The sequence below is a fragment of the Microcaecilia unicolor genome, chromosome 8 (genome assembly GCF_901765095.1).
Source record: "Microcaecilia unicolor chromosome 8, aMicUni1.1, whole genome shotgun sequence".
In the NCBI taxonomy this organism is placed as follows: domain Eukaryota; kingdom Metazoa; phylum Chordata; class Amphibia; order Gymnophiona; family Siphonopidae; genus Microcaecilia; species Microcaecilia unicolor.
The window spans coordinates 73,066,675-73,090,924 of record NC_044038.1 but is presented as its reverse complement, the minus strand read 5'-3'; the positions used below and the strand labels follow the sequence as shown (position 1 = coordinate 73,090,924).

General features: G+C 45.9%; 1 protein-coding gene across 1 annotated transcript in view; it reads right to left on the bottom strand.

The window, feature by feature from the left end:
- Positions 1-24,250, bottom strand: part of CADM4 (cell adhesion molecule 4) — a 392,193-nt gene that overhangs the window by 97,859 nt on the left and 270,084 nt on the right. Inside the window, exons 2-4 of the mRNA XM_030213287.1 lie at positions 23,265-23,411; positions 9,157-9,309; positions 8,886-9,020 (exon numbers count right to left, since the gene is read on the bottom strand). Of these exons, the coding sequence (XP_030069147.1) occupies positions 8,886-9,020; positions 9,157-9,309; positions 23,265-23,411 (435 nt within the window). The remainder of the gene's footprint in view (positions 1-8,885; positions 9,021-9,156; positions 9,310-23,264; positions 23,412-24,250) is intronic.

Sequence of the window (24,250 nt, the reverse complement as noted above, 5' to 3'; positions counted from 1 at the left end):
TCACGATCAGGATACAGACCGTAGAAGTCTGCCCAGCACTGGTTTTGCTTCCCAATTTCTGGTGTTGCCACTCAATCTCCGCTAAGATTCCGTGGATCCATTCCTTCTAAACAGGATTCCTTTGTGTTTCTCCCATGCAATTTTGAATTCCATTACTGTTTTCATCTCCACCACCACCTCCCGCGGGATACTGAATATTCATTGAATATTCTCTTGAATATTCATTGTGGGTATCCTGAAAACCTGACTGATTGGGGTGCCTCCAGGACCAGGTTTGGGAACCACTGGTTTACAGAACACATTCAAGTGCCATTCATGCACCTAAAATTTAGGTGCACCCATTTAGGCCACCTAAAACCTACCTGCGCCTAAGTTAGGCACAGATCAGGTTTATTCTATAATAGCGCACATAGTTTTTTGAAATGCCTACAACCTGCCCATTCCACATCCATGGCCATGCCCCCTTTTCAGCTGCCAACATTAGAATTTACGTGCACTGCATTATAGAATACACCTAGAAAGTTGTGTGCATAAATTCTAATTAAAGCCAATTAGTGCCGCTAATTGGTTAAGGACCAATTATCAGCACTGATTAGCATGTTAATCAATTAAGTTATACACACAATTTGGCTGCATAGCCAAATTAGCGGGCACAACTTAAGGTGCCATAGAATTTGAGGGACCTTGAATACCACCTTAGCTAAGTATATATTCATGTACCCCCCCAATTCTATATATGGTGCCCAATTTGCATGTGCAATTTAATTGAATAGTGAGCCAATTAGTGCCAATAATTGGGCACCAACAATCAATGATTGGTGCTAATTGCCAACAGTTAGAATTTACATTCACGTCTTTTTAGAATCCTGACTAGGAAGATGCGCGCATAAATTTTCCGTGTAGATCCCATAATGGAGCGTGGCCATGGGAGGGGCATAGATGGATCATGGGTGTTCCTAGAATTTGTGCGCAGTGTTATAGAATACGGTAGATCCATGCACCTAATTCAGGTGCGAGGATTTACACCAGGTTTCAGTTGGTGTAGATCCTCGTGCCCAAAACTGGACGCGGATCCTGGCACTAAGTGCAATTCTTTAAATGGCTGGCAACACGGGAGCACCGTTTACAGAATAGCACTTAGCTCTCGGAATCTACTCCATAATGCAATTTCTAAATGAAAAGCAGGGCAGGTTCTAGAGGTTGTGGCACCATGCGCCAACTTTTGTTTTGGCATCCTCATCTTGAGGCCTCATCAGCTCTCAGCCGCTCACATCAACTTCCATCCAGGATGTCTGCCTGTCCGCATGCATCAGCTTCTACCACATCTTTTAAACAGTAGCGCGAGTGCATTGCCTTGCTCTTGATGCAGTGGGCTTATCCGTGTGCTGCCACTGGCATTGCTGCGGGTTTAAATGCAAGAATAGGTACATCCCATTGTTCAGAAGAACCTGTCCTCACACTGAAACCTGTTAGTGTGCCGACGGTAGTACAGGGGGAAGAGCACAGTGGTGAGATCAGAGCGGCATGCTCTTGCGGCTGTAAAAGGTGAGCCATTGGGGCAGACTATTGATGTCCTTGAACTTTTCCTGACCCAGTGCCTCACCTGACTCACACCTTAAGTCAGTCCTGATGTTAAGCATATTGTACACATGGAAAAAGGCTCTTTAAAAAACATGCAGCTCAATATGCGTATATGTCCATGCTCCAAGATAGTGTGCACTGATACCGGTGCTTCATGTTAGAGTTGTACGGTGACAGAAGTTACACCCTTCCCCCACCCATCCCCACCTGTACCCTCTAAGACCCATTCCATCCCCACAATTAATCTCCTCCATCCCCACTTGTATCCGCAGGAGTCAGTCAATGCTATTATTTACTTGCTTGCAGCCCTCTGTTGCCTTCCAACCCCAACAGCCTCCTGTGGTTTTTTGCAAGGTATTCACTATTCAGCCAAGGAGTATTCCAAGCCTCAGTCTGGTGTTCCAGCTGCCTCTCTCACTGCATTCCAAGCCTCATTCTGGAGTCACCAGAGATTTTGACTACACTCCTGTGGGACTCCCACGGCAATCTCTTCCACCCCTGAGGGAATCCCATGATAACATCTTCCATCCCTGCGGGAATCCCATGGAACTTCTTCCATCCCCCCAGGAATCCCATGATAACATCTTCCATCCCTGTGGGAATCCCGTGGAACCTCTTCCATACCTGCAGGAATCCTGTGGGTTCCGCAATCCCCATTTCCGTGCAGGTCTCTACTTCATGTAGCTGTTCTTGGGAGCGTAGCTTAGGTGAAGCAGGGTTGGAGGTGCCATGTAGATGTATATTTTATAGAATACTCACAAAATACACACTCACATTTCCACCTTCTTCAGAACAAGGCGTTATGTGCAACTGAGGGGCAGTGTAAAAGCAAAATGGAAACAAATAATAGTAAGTTGTTTTTTATTCACACAGCACACAGATAGGTTGTGGAATCTGTTGCTGGAGGATATAACTGAGAAATTAAATACTTAGGTATTTTGGCTGGTTCTACTCTGTCATTTCAATCACATGTAAAAATTCTGTTAAGGAAATTTTTTTTTAATTGAAAATGTTACATAGATTAAAAGATCTATTATCTAATTAAAATTTTAGAACTGTTTTACAATCTTTGGTGTTCTCTCTATTGTAACTCGCTTTTTGGGATTATCTATGTACTGAAACCGCTTCAGATTGCATAAAATTGGCAGCTAGTCTTATTTCAGGGATTTCTAAGTATGAACATGTCTCTCCAGTAGTTCAAGAACTTCACTGGTTACCTCTGAAATGGAGGGTTCAATTTAAGATTTTGTGTTTGATTTATTGGACAATGCATGGGGATATTTTGATTCATTTAGCTACAGTTCTGCAGGTTTATTGTCCACCTCGTCCTTTAAGATCCGCAGACAAATTGTTAAATATTACCTCTTCCAAGCAGATCGCACTAGAAGATATTAGATTAAAAATTTACAGTCTCCCAGCAGAATTACAAAAAATTGAAAGTTATCTTCAGTTCAGGAAATTACTTAAAGCTTACTTTTTTTCTTAGAGCTTTGGTTAAATATTTTAAGTTTTGGAGGAATATATTGTTTTACTGTATTTGTTTTAGGTTATTTTGTTAGTATTTTTATTGAATTGTGCATATGTTTTCTGTATACCGCTTAGAATTTTTGGATAATGCGGTTTATAAATCTTGTTATAAATAAATAAATAAATGATCATGGTGATCTCAGAGGGCTGGAGCCACTGTTGATCCCTGGAAATAAAATAAACTATGGGAAACAGGTGTTCTTTTTGAGACCTGCTGAGTACTTGTTTATGTTTATTAAAATTTTATATGCCTTATGAGGACTGGCTACTGTCAGAAGGAGGATGCTGGGCTTAATAGACTTTGGTCCGATCCAGCATGGCTTTTCTTATGTTCTTATAAAAGGTATATAAGAGCCTATAACAGGCTTATTTTTGAAAGAGAAGGGCGCCCATCTTTCAACACAAATCGGGAGATGGGCGTCCTTCTTCCAGGGTTGCCCATCGGCATAATCGAAAGCTGATTTTTGGCGCCCTCAACTGCTTTCCGTCGCAGGGATCACCAAAGTTCCCGGGGGCGTGTCGGAAGCACAGCGAAGGCGGGACTGGGGTGTGGTTAACAGATGGGCGTCCTCGGCCGATAATGGAAAAAAGAAGGTCGTCCCTGACGAGCACTTGGCTGACTTTACTTGGTCCATTTTTTCTTGTGACCAAGTCTCAAAAAGGTGCCCGAACTGACCAGATGACCATCGGAGAGAATCGGGGATGACCTCCTCTTACTCCCCTAGTGGTCACTAATCCCCTCCCACCCTCAAAAAAATCTTTGAAAATATTTTTTGCCAGCCTCTATGCCAGCCATATGGGCAACTGGGCAGTGCCCGAGGGCCCGGAGGCTCTCTCTGCACACTATAGTCCCTTGAGTCTTAGTGGGCCCTCCCCAGTCCCACCTTGAAAGGCCCTGGTGGTATAGTGGCCTCTTTGGGAGCAGGAAAGAACCCCACTGTTTCCTGCCCACTGCTGCTGTTCTCCCCAGCGCCACCACGTTTTCAAAATGGCTGCCAAGACTGTCGAGACCCACAAGAAGTCTCGGCAGCCATTTTGAAAATGTGGCGGTGCTGGGCAGAGCAGCGGTAGCGGACAGGAAAGAGTGGGTTATTTCCTGCCCCTGAAGAGACCACTAGACGTCTAGGACCTTTCAAGGTAGGACGGCCCACTGAGGCTCAGGGGGTTGTAGTGTGCAGGAGGTGTGCTAGAAACAAAGGGGAGAGGGCTGTCATGTGCGAGGGGGCTGCAAACAGAGGGGGCTATAGTGTGTAGGGGGACTGGAAACAAAAGTGGATGAGGTGTGTGTGTGCATACCTTTTGGCTAGGGGTGGGGGGTTCAGCGGCGCAGAGAGCAGTTGGGGGGCCCAATGACCTTTACTGTCCGGGGGCCCAGATCACTGTCAGCCGCCCCTGCTGGAAGGTATCCTGGATAGTACTTTATCATTTGATCATAATAGTGCATCATTCTAAAAAAAATCTTTTTAGGTAAGAGACACCCTAGATAAGAGAGAATTTATTTTGAGATTGAGTCAGCCAATTTGATTATTGCAATATATTATATGCAGGATGTTCAAATAAGATTTGAAGAAACTACACAGACATTGAATGGGCTTCCTCTCATTTGCCGCACCGGGAATCGCTAGTGAGGCTTTGTAAAAGAGGCCCTTAATGATTAAAGCACATTGGTTGCCTATACAGGCATGTATAATTTTTAAAGTTTGTACTATGGTTTTTTAAATCTTATATGGTCAAGCTCTACTTTATATGTCAATGCTTGTGTCTTTACCGTTTTTTAGTAAGGAGATACTGTTGAGAGATGGTAAGAAATTACATTTTATAGTGAGAAAAGGAATCAAATATAACCAGATCTTTATATCCATCTTCCCTTTCATTGCTACAAAAATGTAGAATGATTTACCAATGGACATTAGTCTATCTGTGAGTTATTTACAATTTCAGGAATGCCTTAAAACTTGGCTGTTTCAAAAACATTTATCTTATCAAGATCTTTTTGTAAAGTGATGTAATGTTATCAGGGGCGGACTGAGAGTGGTCTAGGCCTCTGGGCAATGAGGACCATTGGGCCCTCCCAGTCCTGCTGCCCCCCCCCCCCCCGGTCCTGCTGCCCCCTTCCTGTCCTGCTGCCTCCCTCTCCTCCTGCCACTGACCTTTTCCTTTAGTCCTGCAGCTAAACTGGCCCTGTGCCGCAGCCTGCACTTGTAGAAGAAGGAAATGATGTCAGAAGGGGGGCAGGCCGTGGCAGAGGGAAGTTCCGGCATCAGCAGCAGATGGCTGATTTATCTGCCGGTGCCCCTCTTGTGAAGAGGGGGTTCGGGGATAGCAGCGCAAGAGGAGAAGACGGGGGCGTCCTGGTTCCAGTTCCAGAGGAGAGAGAAAGACGTCACTTATCGGACACGTGGGAGGGAAGCACTGCCCCCACCCCCAGCCCTGGGCCCTCGGGCAGTACCCAGTTGCCAGTATGGTCAGTCTGCCCCTGAATGATATATTTTCTGTACTTTCTATATTCCGTAGGTTTGTCTAGGTCCTCTTAAATTTGTTATCAGCATTGAACTTGTTATGGGATATGCAGACTGTATTTATTGTTTGGTATTTTTAAAATAGCCTCCCAGAACTATCCCTTATAGTAAACAAACTGTACTGCACAAATTTACACCTGTTCTGAAGACGTGCATGTATGCACACTCTCTTTGTGTGCACCAGTGCAGCAGAGATAGGCAGCCAAAAAATGTCTGTATTGTTGCTTTCCAGGTGTTTTTCTGCTCAGGAATGAATGTCATCAAGAGCACTATCCCCCAGATTCTATATATGATGCCTGATAATTCATGCAGAAACCAAAGCATATTCTATAACAATGTGCATAACTTAACTGGTTAACGAGCAAATCAGCGCTAACTGGATGTTAACAAGCAATTATCAGTACTAATTGGCATTAATTAGGATTTATGCGCACAGCTCACTAAGTGTATTCTATAACGTGGTGTGCCTAAATTCTGAGTCACATAGTTGAAAAGGGGTGTGGACATGGGTGGGGCGTGGGCACTTCTAAAATCTATGCGCATTATTATAGAATACACCTGATCTGCGCCTAATTTAGACGTCGGGATTTCCACCAAGTAAAATGTGGCCTACATGGCCCGCACGGAAATTGAAGTCTATTCTACAAAATTTAGGTGTACTTTAGAGAATACACCTAGGCGTAATTTTTTCCCCGCGGATTTTTCAGGTGCCATATATAGAATTTAGGCCTATGTGCAAAGAGAGTGCAGTTTTCTTAAATACTCTGCAGTACATGCAGAGGACACACTCTTAAAGAACGTGCAATCTTTCCCAATAGGGCATGCATGTGCAAACCATCACTCATGGCCACTGTCAGGAAGCAGCGTGCGTTCTTTAAAAAGACTGCACACTTGTAAATGACATGTTGTCACAAATGACAGCCCATCCCTACTGTACAGGTCTGCCCCATTCTGTCCAACTCCATCCCCGGGAATGCCTGCATGTACGGATGAATGTCAGCAGGGGCGTAGCTAGACCCCCAATCTTGGGTGGGACTAGGCCCAAGATGGATTGGCAGAAGAACTCCGCCCTGTCCCACAAGTGATTGGTCTCTCCCTCTCTCGTCTGCATGCCATATAGTCTCTCAAACATCGCCCCTCCTCTGCAAACTTTTTAAATAGCAGATTTTCACCGGCAGCGAGCAACAACTAATGCACACTGCCCTCTGATGTAACATCCTGTTTCCGCATAGGTGGGAATACATCAGAAGGCAGGCTGTGGGGCTGGTGCGAACAGTATGTATCAGTAGATGCTCGCTGCAGGCGAAGATCTGCTATTTCCAAGGTATGCAGGAGGAACAGTTGTTGGGAGTTCTCAGCTGGCGGGGCTTGGGGATCCCTGCCAGCCACATCAAAGGTATGCTGCTACTGGGTGGGCCTGAGGCCACCCGGACCCACCCTTGGCTATGCCATTGCTCGTCAGTTCACATATATTCAGTCATGTAAATTCACAAGAGCCCTTTCCCAAAAGTAAAACCTGCTTTATAAAATTCCCCCCATTTCGTACAAACTCTCTCGCCCATTTTCTTGAATGTTGAATGTTTGACAGAGAAAAACTAGGCACACCCATTTGAAATGCAGGGTTGCCCCCCCCCCCCCCCCCTCGCACCAGGTCAGTTCTGACAGGCTGATCCAGTTCTGGTTTTCCATGTTGCTCGCAAATATTAATGCTACTACTTATTTCTATTCTGATACCAGACAGACCCAGCGCTGTATGCAAATAGAAGCAAAGGGGAAAGACCAGAACTTGAAGTCAACTCAGACAGGTAAAGAGAGAGAGAGATTTACAGAGATGCCAAGTTACCCAGTTCCAAGTTGGAGATTTTGAGACAGTCCTGGATTTTCGATCACCCCACCCTGGTGCATTATGGGACTTGCAGCACTCATTTCGACGGGCAGGGTCAGGCACTACAAATCCTACACTGCTCCAGGATGCAAGTTCAACACCAGGACTGGCCACAAAGTCTCCAGCCTGGAACTGGGTAACTTGGCAGCTCTGGATTTAGGTGGTGATGGTGTTAGTGGTAGTGGCGGGACTGGGGCAGAGGTTCAGAGTCTGTCTCTGTCTTTCTCTCTATCAGGGTGGGGGTTTCTGGTCACTTTGCTGAAACTCTTTCATGTTCTCATATCCTCTTTTCATTGTGGGATCTCACAGCACCTATAGTGTCCCCCCATGCCAGAATCCCTAACCCTTCCCCAAGTTCAGGGATACACTGGGATTATGGTGCCTGTAGGCAAAGGACTGGTGGGAAGAGAAGTCTCCTAGAGCAAAGCTTTCCCAAACTGTGGGTTAGAACCCCAAATAGTGTCACAAAACCCATATTTGGGGTAACAATCTGGGTAGGCTGTCCACAGGTGTATCATTATTCTGCACCCCAGGATGAGGGGGGGGGGGGGGGTCCACACAACTTTATTTGACCAAGATCATTGGGTTACAGCCACAAACAGATTAACCCTAGAGAGTGCACAGTGTGTGTATAGGGGGGGGGGGGGGGGGGAGAGAGAGAGAGTCTCAAGCCCCAGTTTTGGGGCATCTTCAGAATTTGATACCCTAGATGTGTGCCTCCGTTCCCTATGTCTACATCCAGCCCTGACAATGCCTTGCTTATTTTATGCATTCAGTAATCAGGGACCTTTATCTAAATAGGATTTTATTAATGGACAAAGCAGGAAAGAATTACAGCCCTCTGCAGTCCCCCCCCTCCTCTTCCGCCCCGTCGTTGTTAATCTGACACACGCACAGCCAGGGCTTTTAATAAAAGGTTATCACTGCATGGTCGGAGGAGTGTGCATGCTGTGCAGCGGGAGGGCTGATCAAACCCTAACTAGTATCCCGCCTCCACGCTGGGTCATCTGTGTTACCGATCCCCAGGGGGATTGTCAAAGCTAGGTTTATGTATTATTTTTCAGCATTTACTGCCATTAAATATATTGGTGTATAGTGTGGAGAGGTGCGATGATATATGATATGATAAGGCATATGAAAAAATCTATTATAATTTCACTGAGATAGTTCAGTGACAAAGCAAAACAGGCAGAGAGAGCTAGGAGATACAGCCCTCACACTCAGCATTTTGGCACCTTTTTCTGTGCTTGAATAAGATCTGTAAGGAAAAAGCTTTTTCAGTCAGATTTCACAGAAATGGAGAAAGAGATAGGAAGAAAGACACAGACACAGAAATGCAGACAAGAAGAATCCTCCGTGAGACGGTTACTCACCTTTTAGCTCTCGTCGGTCTCGAGACCATCGAAGAGTGGCCGCAGGTTTGGTTCTGGGTGCAATACAGTTCAGCTCCACCTCATGCCCTTCTACAGCCTGTTCCTTGATTTCCACCAGTGGATTGTCAGGGGGCACTGCGGGGAGAAAAGGTAGGGGTCAAGGTACTATACAGGGGATCAGAGGTAAGGCAAGGGTCACAGTAATATTCAGGGAGAGATGTCTACAGCTGCGATGCCTTTCTCTCCAATGGTGCCCTGTTGCAAGACTCACCCAGCACAGTCAGCGTGGCAATCTGATGGTGTGTGTCTTCCATGTAGAGCTGGCAGAAGTAGCCTCCTTCATCTTCCAGTGTCACATTGGACACACGGATCTTAACCTGCTTCTGGGTGAATTCCTCAAGCTGGAACCGGTCATCTTTCAGCGCTGAGGGGAGGAAGAAGACATGTGAAAGGCAATTTCATAGCTATGCACCTGTAGTCACGCATGCCTTGCAGCAAAAAGTTTCACTTATGCACACAAAAGTCCTAAACACTATTCTATAAGGGCACCTGTAAGTGACTTAAAAGGCATTTCTATAATTGTATGCCTGCAGTCACGTGCGCTAGAGGGTGGTCAAAACCAGGTTTGTTGGTTTTGGCTGAAATTCACCACAGTTTTGGCTGAAACCAAAGCCGAAACCAAAACCGAGGTAGAATGGTGCCCCCCCGCAACCAAAAGTGGCTGCAGGCTCCCCGCACCCTCTCCCCCCCAAGAGAAAGCTGGCCCTCAATTTGTTATATAGATCTGCTGTGTTGTTTTCCTCAATTCCCCCTGACAGAAAACTGCCACCCCCCCTTTCCTGACTGGTCCCAGCAGCCATTTTAAGATTGGAGACGGCATGGGCAGGAGCGACTGGGAATCGCTCCTGCCCCAACTAGGCTATTAGACCAACAGGGCTTCTAAGGTAGGCTCAGGGAGGATCTACAGGTGGTGGGAAGGTGGTGCTTTTGGTTGGGGGGCATAGGAGCTGACTCAGTGGGTGCTTGAGCACCCCCAATATTGAGAAAATTGCTTGTATATGTCCAGGGAGGGGTTATTTCCATTGGGCTTAGGTCCCCCAATAATTTTGAAAAGTTGGCTCCTATGGTTGGGGGGGGGGGGGGGGGCAGGGGAGGAGTTTCATCCAAAACCGAAGCATGGCTAAATCAAAACCAAAATTTGGGTGGCCTCTAATGCATGTTTTGCATGTGTAAATGCAGCAAAATGTGCCACTTACGTATGTAAGAGCCGGCAGTTCTATAACTGTACAGCTGTAATCACGTGCGGTTGTGCATGAAACTGCGGCTAAAAATGCCACTTATATGCACAAGTGCACTAAGCACAACTCTATAAGTGTGCACGTAAGTATGGGTACATATGTACACATGGGTGAAGCATGGTAATATATGGGTGTGCCTCACACTTATGCACACTTACAGAATACTGTCAGTTGTGTGCACAGCTTATTGTAATTAGGCATGACCATTTATACATAGAAAATGACAGCAGATAAAGGCCATATGGCCCATCCATGCCATCCTCTATCTCTTCCTCCCCCTAAGACATCCCACATGCCTGTCCCATGCTTTCTTGAATTCAGATACAGTCCTTCTCTCCACCACCTCCACCAGGAGGTCGTTCCACGCATCCACTACCCTTTCTGTAAAGAAGTATTTCCTTAGATTACTTTTGAGTCTATCCCCCTTTATCATCTTATGCCTTCTCGTTCCAGAGCTTCCTTTCAGTTAAAAGAGACCCGCTTCCTGTGCATTTATGCCGTGGAGATATTTAAATGTCTCAATTACATCCTCTCTCTCTCTCTCCCTTATCTTTCTTCCAAAGTATACATATTGAGGTCTGTAAGTCTGTCTCTATATGCATTACGACAAAGACCACTGACCACTTTAGTAGGCGCCCTCTGGATTGACTCCATCCTGGTTATATCTTTCTCAAGGTGTGATCTCCAGAACTGCACACAGTACGCTAAACAAGGCCTCACCAGAGACTTTTACAGAGGTACCATCACTTCCTTTTTCCTGCTGGCCATTCCTCTTCCTATGCACCCAAGCATCCTTCTGGCTTTGGCCATGCCCTTTTTACCTGTTTGACTACCTTAAGATCATCAGAAACGATCACCCCTAAGTCTCGCTCTTCTATCGATCACAGAAGTACTTTTCTTTCTAAACAATATTGCTCCCTTGAGTTTCTGTAGCCCAAATTCATGACCCTGCATTGTTTAGCATTAAATCTTAGCTGCCAATTTCTGGACTATTCTTCTAGCTTCACCAGTTCCCTCCTCAAGCTATCCACACCATCAGGGGTATCTAAACTATTACAGAGTTAGGTATCATCTGCAAAGAAGCAAATCTTACCCGACAGCCAGTGGCAACTCTACCCTTAGGCCAACTGAGGCGGGGGCCTCAGGCGGCACTAATTATGGAGCAGCATCTTTCCACCTTCCTTCCTCAACTTCCCTACAAAGCCTACCTTCTTTTTTTGTTTTTTTAAAAGTCAGCAGCGATCCCCATATGCTGCTCTGGTGCCGTGCCCAGCATCTCCTCTGTACTGTGGCCTGCCTCTCTGATGTAACTTCCCGTTTCCTCATACACTCACACACATGTGTGTGTGTGTGTATATATATATATATATATATATATATATAAGCGCATGCTCAGTTTGCATGCCGTACTTCGGTCCCGTTTTTGGCACCATCAATTTCTATGGGGACAAACTTCAGTTTAGCGCACCACTGATAAGTGCAAGATTCGCTTATATGCATGGTTCAAGACCGCTCCTCTGCAGGAAAGACTCCGCATAAGTGCGCGCATGGAATATGGAAGCCGATTGGCGCGTGACAACCAACAAGATTTCAAATGTACTGCCTCTTTAACTGCCACAGGCAGAATAAGCAAAAGAATGTTGTTAGAGCGTACACTGGGGTCGTCGTTGCGGTGGAACTGTAAGACTTTAACACTGGCTGAACGAATAGAAGTTCTTAAAAAATTAGAAAACAAACAAAGTCAAGCATCTATTGCTAAAGAATATGGTGTCAATCCCAGTCAAATTTCACGTGTCTTGAAGCAGAAAGACCAGCTTCTGGAAGACTGGCAAAACAATACAAATCCACAACGGAAGCGGAAACGAAAACGGGCGGGAAAAGCTGAGGAGGTAGAAGATGCTCTTCTTCGGTGGTTTTCTCGAGTCAGAAGCAGACAGTTTCTTGTCAGTGGTCCACTTCTTATGGAGAAAGCTAACCAGCTAGCTGAAAGTCTTGGACTAACTGAATTCAAAGCCAATGTTGGATGGTTGGAAAGATGGAAGGAGAGGAACAGCATAAAATTCATAGTAACATAGTAGATGACGGCAGAAAAAGACCTGCACGGTCCATCCAGTCTGCCCAAGATAAACTCATGTGTATACCTTACCTTGATTTGTACCTGTCTTTCTCAGGGCACAGACCGTATAAGTCTGCCCAGCAGTTTTTCCTGCCTCCCAACCACCTGTCCCGCCTTCCATCACCGGCTCTGGCACAGACCGTATAAAAGTCTGCCCTCCCCTATCCTCGCCTCCCAACCACCAACCCCTCTTCCCCCCACCTGCTCTGCCACCCAATTGTAGCTAAGCTTCTGAGGATCCATTCCTTCTGCACAGGATTCCTTTATGCACATCCCATGCTTGTTTAAATTCCGTTACCGTTTTCATCGCCACCACCTCCCGCGGGAGGGCATTCCAAGCATCCACCACCCTCTCCGTGAAAAAATACTTCCTGACATCTTTTCTGAGTCTGCCCCCCTTCAATCTCATTTCATGTCCTCTCGTTCTACCGCCTTCCCATCTCCGGAAAAAGATTCGTTTGCGGATTAATACCTTTCAAATATTTGAACGTCTGTATCATATCACCCCTGTTCCTCCTTTCCTCCAGGGTATACATGTTCAGGTCAGCAAGTCTCTCTTCATACGTTTTGGAACGCAAATCCCATACCATCCTCGTAGCTTTTCTTTGCACCGCTTCCATTTTTTTGACATCCTTCGCAAGGTACGGCCTCCAAAACTGAACACAGTACTCCAGGTGGGGCCTCACCAACGTCTTATACAGGGGCATTAAAACCTCCCTTCTTCTGCTGGTCAGACCTCTCCCTATACAGCCTAGCAATCTTCTAGCTACGGCCACCGCCTTGTCATTCAAGAAACAGCATGGTGAAAAACAAGACGCTGATGACTTCGGTGCTGAAAATTGGGTTGTTTCATTTCTTCCTACCATCTTGAACGAGTTTGCACCTCGTGATATTTTCAATGCTGACGAAAAAGGTCTCTACTGGCGAGCAATTCCTGATGGAACACTTGCATTCAAACATGCTGAAACAACTGAAGGTAAAACGTCGAAGGACCGACTGACGATCCTCCTTTGCTGCAATATGAATGGGAGTGAGAAGTTGGAACCCCTCGTCATTGGAAAGAGCAAACAGCCCCGTTGCTTCAAGAAAGTTAAGCGACTTCCTATGTCATACGAGGCTAACACAAATTCATGGATAACTGGGGAAATTTGGAAGCAGTGGCTAAAGAAGTTAGACACTAGAATGCGGGTACAAAAGCATCAGATTTTGCAGCTTTGTGATAATTGTGCTGCATACAGGGATGATGTCAGGCTGTCTATCGTCAAGGTGGTCTTCCTGCCACCAAACACTACCTCTCTGATCCAGGTGGGAAAATGTGGGGTACAAATAAATAAATAAATAAATAAACCTATGGATCAGGGCATAATAGCCAATTTCAAACAACATTATCGGGCTCTTGTGCTACGTCGTCTGATGAGCATTATGAATGACCAGACTACAAAGGATAAACGTGCTGTTGAACTGGCTCGTAATCTATCACTGTTGGATTCCCTACATATGCAGAAAGAAGCCTGGAATCATGTTACACAGGCAACCATTGTGAACTGCTACAAGCGGACAAGCTTTGTTAAGGATGTGGAGAGGGACGAAACAGATGCAGCTGTTGCAAACGCGTCAGATGAAGAGGTTATTGACATCCCAGCCAGTGTTACTGAAGAGGAGTTCCATCGCTACGTAGCTGGTGATTACAATCTACAAACAGCTGAAGACAGCACTGATGTCGAGATATGCGCCTACACGCAGGTAACAATGGCTGATGATGGAACAGATGACGAAATGAGCAGCAAGGCACATGCTGACGAAATTCAACAACCTCCTCCTGTCACTTTCGCAAGAGCGCTGGAGAGTCTCAACACCATGCGGGCCTATCTGGAGGCCACTGGATGTCAGTGCTATGACAGTTTTTAACCGTCTGGCAGACGTAGTCTATGGAACTGACAGACCCAATAGTGTACAGAGGACTATAACTGATTACTTCAAGTAAGCCTAATATCAGTTAACGGAGACTGTATACTGTACGTATAATAATAAACAGTACTGTACGTATGTTTATCAGATGTCAAGCTTCTTTGGGTCACAACGGTTAAATGGATGCTCTGGTTAACTGCATGCATTTCTTTGGTCCCAGACCCTTGCATTTAAGCGGATTGCACTGTATATACCTGACTCTTCCTCCCCTCTCCCTTTCTAAGACCCCCCCAATCCAACCTACCATACATGTACTTCATCCCACCACAATATCACTTTGCATTATTCACACCATGTATTTGTTCATACCGGAATTGTCTATCGCTGTTAACGGTAATATGTAAGCCACATTGAGCCTGCAAATAGGTGGGAAAATGTGGGATACAAATGTAACAAATATCTAATATAATAAAGCTCAAGCTCACCTCCAGTTCTGAAGCTCACTGAAGCTCACAGTGTGGCAGGGAAACAGTGAAGCCCTGTAGTGTTGTAGCCTGTCAGCACCACTCACTCTCACTCTCACTTATACACCCGCCCTCAGCCACGCCCCTTCAGGACATAATTCGCGAGCCCAACGTTCTAATGAAGCCACTCCAGCTCCATCGACTTCCGTGAAGGGTTCGTGGCGTTCGTGGTGGTGAAGCCTCTCGACTGAGCATCTGTCCATCTCTGTCAGTCACGCCCTCGCGTTGAACGTGATGACGTCCAAGGAGCAACGATTACATCGACGGTGGAGCAACGATCAAACAAAGAAACGGTGCGGGAAGGGAGCAGTAAGGTAACACGCCAGCTCCTCTCTCTCTCCCCAAGGACGCACCTTCCCCTCTCCACCCGCCGCCGACTGCTCTCTCCCTCCCCTCTCCCGAGTCACTGCTCGACCCCCTCCCCCTCACCCACTGTCCACCACGAAATGCCCAATGGACCCCCGCCCTCCTACTTGACTCCCTGCTGCTCCCGACGCTGCCGTCCTCCGCCCTCCGCAAAACAGCTGATGACCGACACTGCCGTCCTGCGCCCTCTTGACCCTACCGTACATACACCTGCCGACACTGCCACGATCCCCAAGCTGCCACCCTCCACAAAACAAACCAACGGAACACCGGATGACCAGGAGGTAAAAGTGCCCTGTGCTAGCAGGCCGGGGGAGGAGTCGAGAATAATGGCGATCAAGTGCAACGGAGGGGTGCAGGACCACTACGAGGTGGGGAGAGAGGCAGAGGGGGGGGAGGCCCCTTGGCAGCCAGGCAAGCACTACGAGGTGGGCAGAGAGGCAGAGGAGGGGAGGCCCCTTGGCAGCCACGCAGGCAGGCATGCAGGGAAACATCAGTGCTAGCAGGCAGGGAATGGTGCAGGAGGAGTAGGAGGTGGGGAGATAGGCAGAGGGATGGAAGCCCCTTGGCAGGCAGGCTGCCAGGCACGCAGGCACTGGCACGCACTCTCATTCCCCCCCCCCCCCCACACACACACACCCACTCTCTCTCTCACAAGCACACTGTCTCTCACAAACACACTCGCACACACTAACTCTCTCTGTCTGTCACAAACACACACTTGCATCTGGCAGGCAGAGAAGAGGGAGGGAAGGGGACCACCTTGGGGGAGGGGGCACCCTAGCACACACTCTCATTCCCACATACTCACACTCTCTCTCTCTCACAAACACACACACTTGCTACCACCTGTTTCATCACACACACTCTCTCTCACACACACACACAAACATTTCTCTCATTCTCTCTGTGACACACACACTCCATCTCTCGCACACACTCTTTCTGAAACATACAATCTGAGGAAAACCTTGCTAGTGCCCGTTTCATTTCTCACAGAAACGGGCCTTTTTTACTAGTATATATATAATCAATCAATCATGAACTGGCAAATGTGACCCTCTGCTTTTACACCTAAATCTGCCAGGCAGGGCTATCCCAGAGATCACTGATGTACCTCATTAGGGCACCAGTACTCCAAACTGCCACTGCAGCTACAGTAGTGATAAATGTTGTTTTAAGCACTAAAACAGCCACTGGGAAACAGCCATATCATTAGAGGTAGACCCTCTCCCACCCAGTGTGGGATTAAAGAAAGTCCTGCTGTCAGCTGCTGGCCATGATACTCCCCAGTGCCAGCTCGGTCAAGCTAAATAAATGTAAAAAAGTTTCAGACAAGTTCCTGGAGGAAAAGTCTATAGTCTGTTATTGAGATGGACATGGGGGAAGCCACTGCTTGACCCTGGGTTGGTAGCATGGAATGGTGCTACTATTTGGGTTTCTGCCAGGTAGTTGTGACTTGGATTGGCCTCTGCTGGAAGCAGGATGCTTAGCTAGATGGACCATTGGTCTGACCCAGTATGGCTTTTCTTATGTGGTTGGCATCTTGGCCATTTATGTGTCAATGTTGCCCCCTTCCATAAGGTGAATTTCTTTGCCAACATGTGGTGAGCAAAGAGAAGAGAGGGCTGAACGTTTAGATATTTCAGCTCTTTTGGAAACATCTGTGGAAGAAGTTCAAGAGAGGGTCACTTTGTTGGCAAGTGTGTTCCTAACAGGACTTGAATATGCTTATGTGATTCTACTTTAGAAAGGCAGCTGTTTTTCCTTGTGTGACAAAGAATACAGATAAATCTAGATGCTACACATGCAACACAGGAGAGATGTACGTTATTTCTCTCCTTACATAAGGGGCATCCTTTTTTCTTCGCTATATTTCTAAATGACTAGATTATTTGGGTGTTAAATATCTCTTTTTTGTTCCAGAACAAGTACGTTCCTTTTTAGATTTGAAGAAAGAGTCTGGTCTGACAGAATCTCCAGGTGGCTTAATTGTGAGTAATGAATAAATATAACCGGGTACTGATCTCGCTATAATTCTTTTCCTTAGCTTCATTTAGGGGTCCTTTTACTAAGAAGATTTATGAAATGGGCTTAACACATTTTAACACAGGACTTTCCCATATGTTAAGCCCATTTCTAACGTGACCCAAAAATAGAGCTTTTTTTCTTTTTGCAGGTCCCGTACTAATTTTTCCATTAACATGCAAGACCTGCAAAAATATTAATGCAGGAGCAAGGAGTCTGTGTTATCCAGTTAGCGCATGCTAATGTGAACATACTAACTGGATAACGCTTCCATGCCATTCCCTGCAACACACACACACACACACAAAAATAGTGCACATTTAGCTGATAAACTAAACATTTTGCGGTAAGCCTTTTTTCCAAGTTAAGCATGTATTAGTGCTTAACACAGTTTGGTAAAAGGGCCCTTTTATGATTTAGAGCATTCACAAAGGGAGCTGAAGATATACCCCTGATCGGAGATGTGATACATAGAGCAGTGATGGGAACAGGGATGAGAGGCCTGTAAAACTCATGGGAGGGAGCTGATGTTTTTTTCAGTATGGGAATAGCTATGTTTAACTGTCCAACGTGCTACAGAACCAGAGAGAGAGACAAGTGGGAGGACTGAATGAGACAACTGGTTCATATCGTAGAAAGAGCTGGATCAGACCAATGGTCCATCACGCCCAGCATCCTGTCTGCGACTGCCGGCTCATTAGGAAGAACGTGGAAGATCATCTCCTTAATCGTAATCTCGAGTATTTACAGTCTTCCTTCTCCCAAGTAGGTCCAAAGTGGATTCCATAAAAGAAACAGCATATACTCTGAGAAATTACAACAAGGTTAATAATATTAAAATAACTGGAAACCCCAATAATAACGACCAACCATAAATCAACTCTAGACTTGATTTAAATATTTATAAAATAAAAATGTCTTCAACTGCAATCTAATATACAATGAAAAACTATTCCAGACACTCGAGACCTCGTGAAAATGCACTTTCTAGGATCCATTTAAAATTTCCCTTTTGCTCTTTCCTCAGATGTAGGAAGGGGAGGATCCCTGGGCCTGCCTGGCTAATTTGTGTTAATGGGCCATTCCTTAGAAATTTCTGCTTCTGACTACTTCATTAGGCAACAAATCTCACAGTTTGTGTGTTGACCGAAATGACACACTTTCTGAAATGTATTTTTAAATCTGCTATTAGTGGCTGCTAGCATCTGCTGTGTTTTCTCACTGGACTGCAGGTAGAGTTCTTTCACCTTAGAGAAAAGTCTCGATGGAACCGTGACCTCAGTGGTGGAGACCACTGGACTCCTCAAAGGCCAGCCTCAGGCTTCTCCCAATAAAGTCCTCATAAACCATCTCACATTCAATGAGATTTCATTGATGCTTGCTGCCAAATGCCAGAATATTTTATTAAAAGACAGGGATGCATAGAGATTCTCCTTAATATGGTTTATTAAAAAATACTTTCAAGAAAGAAACAAGGTTGTCATCCCTATGATTAGAATCTGTACCTATGAATCAAGGCAGACTGGAAATACATGGGACAAGCGGCAGACAAATCCTCCCACACCCTCCCTGTGATAAATCACTTTTCACCAGCAGCTTCCAACACCCCCTCCACCCTGTTTTACAGAGTGATCCTCTCCCTCCTTTTAATAGCTTCCTGTGGCATGCTGGGAATTATGCAAACAAGAGAAGAGAGGAAAATAAAGTGAAATCTCATCAGGGCTCAACAGTATCCGACATAAATCTGAACTCCTGGAAGCAGCTTCTGTGGAGGCTTCAGATAAAATCAGAGCTGGCGAGGGATTATCAGGAGAAAATGTTAAGTGATTATGCTACCTCAGGCTGTGTCACTGCTGGAAAGATGTCTAATTATTATTATGGCATCCTGGGTTCTGTTATTATGTTAATGTTCCAGGCAGCACTCAGCCAATCAGAATGCAGAGTTGAGTGACTTCATGTCTCCCCCTTTTCCCATCTCTTAATTTATGTACAATGTCATCTCATGCAGAGTGACCTCTACATTAGCTCCATTCACCACCTGCAATGAAGGCTTTGTCCCAAGTGTAGTCCCCATCTTAGGTTTATTTTTAGGTGTATCCACATCTGTGAACCTGAGCCACAGCTTTGCCAAAAGACAACAACCAAATCCCACTGTGTAGTGCACATATGCAATCTCCTATCTGTGTGTTATATCCAGACATGGTGCTAAAGGCAGGCAGGCGGGCAACAATCAATGCCCAAATGTTGTACAATGCATGAGTGGATCAGAGGCAACAGAGTCAGAGATGCCAAGAGAGAGAGCAATCTTTAAGACATTTTGACCCTACCTCCCACCCCAGCTCATGCCCTACCCCATTCTGACAAAGCCTGGCCCCCGCCACCACCCCCTCTGCAACACTTCACAGTGATGACAGAGAACAGCTTCAAATCTTGTAGTAGGAAGTACTGGTTGTGAGATCTGAAGCTACCTGTGTTCATGTTCAGGCAGAGAAAAACTGACTGGCTGACTCCTGAGCTGGCCTGCCAAGTCTCCCACACTCAGCTGGTGACTCCTGTTTTTACGGGTCATTTCCTGCACTCCCACTGGGAACAAGAACTCCCACTCAGCAGCCTTCCTCTCCATTTGCTTTTTGCAGCGCTTATTGTGAGACTGGTCCTGTGGCAGCAGGAGATGTTTTATTACGGCATCTTCTGCTGCCACAGGAAGAGGCAGCTTGTTGGTGCTGTAGCCTTAGAATGGAGATGTGTCCAGGGTGGAGCCAGGAGATGGAATGGGTGGGGCTGGGGAGGGGTTAACGCTGGATGGAGTGAGGCAGGGCTGGGGGCATGTCCTAAAATGCTGGGCCCCCTTGGCATCTTTGCCCGAGACTTCCACCTTCCTTAGGAGTTTCCTGATAGATAGTAAGCCAAGTAAGCGTGGCAGGAGGTTGCTTATGTTTGACGGACACCATGCTTACCCGACTTACTGTGGTGCCAGGCCCACACCCCAGCACTGTGCATTCATTCCACCTCTTCCAACAGGAAATCATCAGAGGGGACAGGATGCAGCAGCACTGCAGTATGGGCCTGTGGAGGAAGGAGGCCTAGCATCAGCGCTGTGGTGGCACTGGCGGCAGACCAGGGGAGAGGGGGAACTGGCGCATGGTTGCAGGAGAGTTCTGGCAAGCTTAGCTCCATCCCTGTCTCCTGATACTGGGGAGGGTGGGGGGAGGGAAGGAGATGGCCTTCCAAAGCAGGAAACATGGCAGGTCTGTAAGGTCAGTCTGTGTCAAACAGTTCTAAGTAGCTGCGCTATAGAAAGAACTTTCACAATAACGTTCCAGCATCATAGAGAACAGGGACAATGAAGGCTGAGCCTGCAAGCTCTGTTCTTCTTGCCTGGGCCTGATCCAAGAGAGAACAGAGCAGCAGTCACAGCAGAAAAGAAGCAGTGGCTGAGTCCAAGGGTCTTTGCAGACATCTCGCTCACCCAGGCTGCCTTCTGCATCAAAAAAACTGTACGAGCTGATAACCTTCTATATCTGCTTTCTCCCTCTGCACAGACCCACATTTGTGTTATTTTATTTTATACACAAATGCTATTGCTGCTATAAGTGAGGTAATTCCAAAAGAGATTGGTATAAAATTGTTTGCCAGAAATCTGATATTGGTTTCTAGGGCTGAAGAAAAACACGATAACAAACTGAAGAACACAAATTACTTTGTGCTTCTCATTAGAATTGTCTTATGAAGGTTCTGGTGTTGCTGGGGAAATGGCTATGATCAGTGTCTGCCTGGTTATGGGATACTAGGAAACGTATTCTGTACTAAGATTATATATCATTCTCCGATGCTTCCACAGCACCTTGAGTCTGTAAGTCTCCTCATAGACAGTGAACCCTGAGGTCTTTTTAACGGGACACACAGGAGGAGAAAGGAAGGACCATAAATGTTTTACAACTCTATCCTATTTTTTTCATCTCCAGGGCCCGTAGCCCGGCATTTGGAATCGACAAATTCCAGAATGCTAAGAGATGGAAATCGAAAACCTGGAACCAGCTGGATGTATCCTTGATGACCTGGAATTCCTCAAGAGGTATCCACATGGCACAACAGCCAAACTAGATCATTCCAGGGCATGAGACATCACAAATCATTTCCTGCTTCTTTGAACATATAGATGCTTTCTTGATATATGAATAAAAATTCCGCATCACAACCAAAAACATATGCCACCCAGTGGCGTTCCTGGCCTGGATGGCACCCGGGTGCAGCGCGCCCCCCCCCCCCCGCTAAATGACACCTTCCCCCCCTCCGGTGAAATGACACCCCCCTAGGTGCACGCCGCTGGGGGGGGTGCCGTGGCACGTGCCTGCTCCGAGTTCGCTAAACTTCGCTTCGCTGCAGCTCCCTCTGCCCCAGAACAGGAAGTAACCTGTTCCGGGGCAGAGGGAGCTGCAGCAAACGAGTGACGAAGTTTAGCGAACTCGGAGCAGGCGCGCGCCGCGGCACCTCCCAGCAGCGTGCACCCGGGGCGGACTGCCCCCACCGCCCCCCCCCTTGGTACGCCACTGATGCCACCCGATATTCAAAATGATGTAAACGACCCGGAGAGGTTCCTGGCTGTTTAACCTTCTTGTCCGTGGCTAACCATGAATATTCATTGGCACTAACCTGGTTAGTGCCGCTGTATATATGTGGTTAGCACCCGAGCCGAAACCAGCTAACTTGTGGGCATTTCAGGGGCAGAGCTGGCACTTATGTGGTTAAATGCTGATATTCAGCCTTTAACAGCATAAGATAACCACATAAATTCGGCAGCATAAAAAGCAGTCTTATCTTGTGCGGTTAAGAGCTGAATATTGCACTTAATCTCATAAGTTGTACTGGCCAACATATAACCAGATATTCAATGCTGGTGCCTGGATATGGCCCTGGCATTGAATATTTGGGAATACAGCCCGCAGAGGACATAAAAATGCTAACCGCCGCTGGCTAAAAATCATATGTTGTATATTTGGAAATTGTATTGGCAGAGTACTGATTTCTTGTAATGACTTGGGGGAGGGGGGTTATTGAATGAACATAAGAACATAAGAGTAGCCATACTGGGTCAGACCAAAGGTCCATCTAGCTCAGTATCCTGTTTTCCAAACAGTGGCCAAGCCAGGTCACAAGTACCTGATGGAAGCCCAAATCGTGGCAATATTCCATGCTACCAATCCCAGGGCAAGCAGTTGCTTCCCATGTCTGTCTCAATAACAGACTATGGACTTTTCCTCCAGGAGTTTGTCCAAAACTTTTTAAAACCCAGGTACACTAACCGCTGTTTATCATATCCTCCGGCAAAGAGTTCCAGAGCTTAAGTATTCATTGAGTAAAAAAATATTTCCTCCTATTTGTTTTAAAAGCATTTCCATGTAATTTCATTGAGTGTCCCCTGGTCTTTGTACTTTTGGAATGAGTAAAAAATCGATTTACTTCTACTCGTTCTACATCACTCAGGATTTTGTAGACCTCAATCATATCTCCCCTCATCTGTCTCTTTTCCAAGCTGAAGAGCCCTAACCTCTTTAGCTTTTCCTCATACGAAAGGAGTTCCAGCCCCTTTATCATTTTGGCCATTCTTCTTTGAACCTTTTCTAATGTCACTATATCTTTTTTGAGATATGGCGACCAGAACTGAATGCAATACTCAAGGTGAAGTCGCACCATGGAGCGATACAGAAGCATCATAGTATTTTCGGTCTTATTCACCATCTCTTCCTAATAATTCCTAGCATCCTTTTTGGCTGCCACTGCATACTGAGCAGAAGATTTTAGCGTATTATCTACAACAACACTTAGATCTTTTTCTTGAGTGCTGACCCCCATGGTGGACCCTAGCATCCTGGGTTCAATGGATGCAATGTGTCATATCTCTAATGAGAGGAGGGATGTGGCAGGTCTGCATTGGGGACTGTTATTTTTATGATATTATGCTATATTGACACAAACTCTTTGGTGCGCCATCATGGGTAATAAGGTGGTATATAAGTATTACAATACATTATGTGAAGAAGAGGTCTGTGACTGTCATGCACTGGGAAAGGTGTTTAAATGTTTGCGATTCACTCAGAGCCACTCTCTGCCCCACTGTCCACCCCTCCTTCCATCTTACCACGGTCTCTGTTGAAGAAGAGCGTTTGCCTGTGGGGATTCTGGATCACTACGGTGGAGCCTTCATTCTGGCGAAACTTGCAGTTGATTTCCGCTACACCTCCTTCCACAACAGTGACATTCTCTGCTTGAACCTCCTGTGCCAGGGCTGTAAGAAAGAGTAAACACACCGTGAGAGCTATCAAAACAGCAGTAGCAATAACCTGCACACATAATAATGACCTTAATCTTATTTCAGTGGCGTCTTTCCTTTCATACATTTTGCAGATGCAGGAGGGCAGACCTCAACTTGCAGAAACGAAGGCAACACGTATTCAGCTGCTCTAGTTCATTCTCTCTCCTTGGATGGCTGGTCTCAACTGTCACTTCTCTCACATAAAATGAAGCTTTTCTGCCTGTCTCCATTCTCTCTTCTCTTTTGTTTATCTGAATCTTTCTAGTCTCTGGGGTTTTTTTTTTTTGCATTACTATTTTTTTCTTTTGTCTCCATTCTCTTATCTTTTCTCTCTATTCTTTTTTGTCCCCTGTTTTCTCCTTCCTTTGCCAGCTCCTGGTTCTTTTTTCTTCATCTTTTGTCTTTTCTCTCTATTCCTTTTTGTCCCCTCTTTTCTCCTTCTCTTTTGCTAGCTCCTGGTTCTTTCTTCCTTCATCTTTTATCTTTTCTTTCAATTCCTTTTTGTCCCCGCTTTTCTCCTTATCTTTTTCTAGCTCCTGGTTCTTTTTCCTTCATATTTTGTCTTTTCTCTCTATTCTATTTTGTCCCCTCTGTTCTCCTCCTTTTTTCTAGCTTCTGGTTCTTTTTCCTTCGTCTTTTGTCTTTTCTCTCAATTCTTTTTTGTCCCCTCTTTTCGCCTTCTCTTTTGCTAGCTCCTGGTTCTTTCTTCCTTCATCTTTTATCTTTTCTTTCAATTCCTTTTTGTCCCCGCTTTTCTCCTTATCTTTTTCTAGCTCCTGGTTCTTTTTCCTTCATATTTTGTCTTTTCTCTC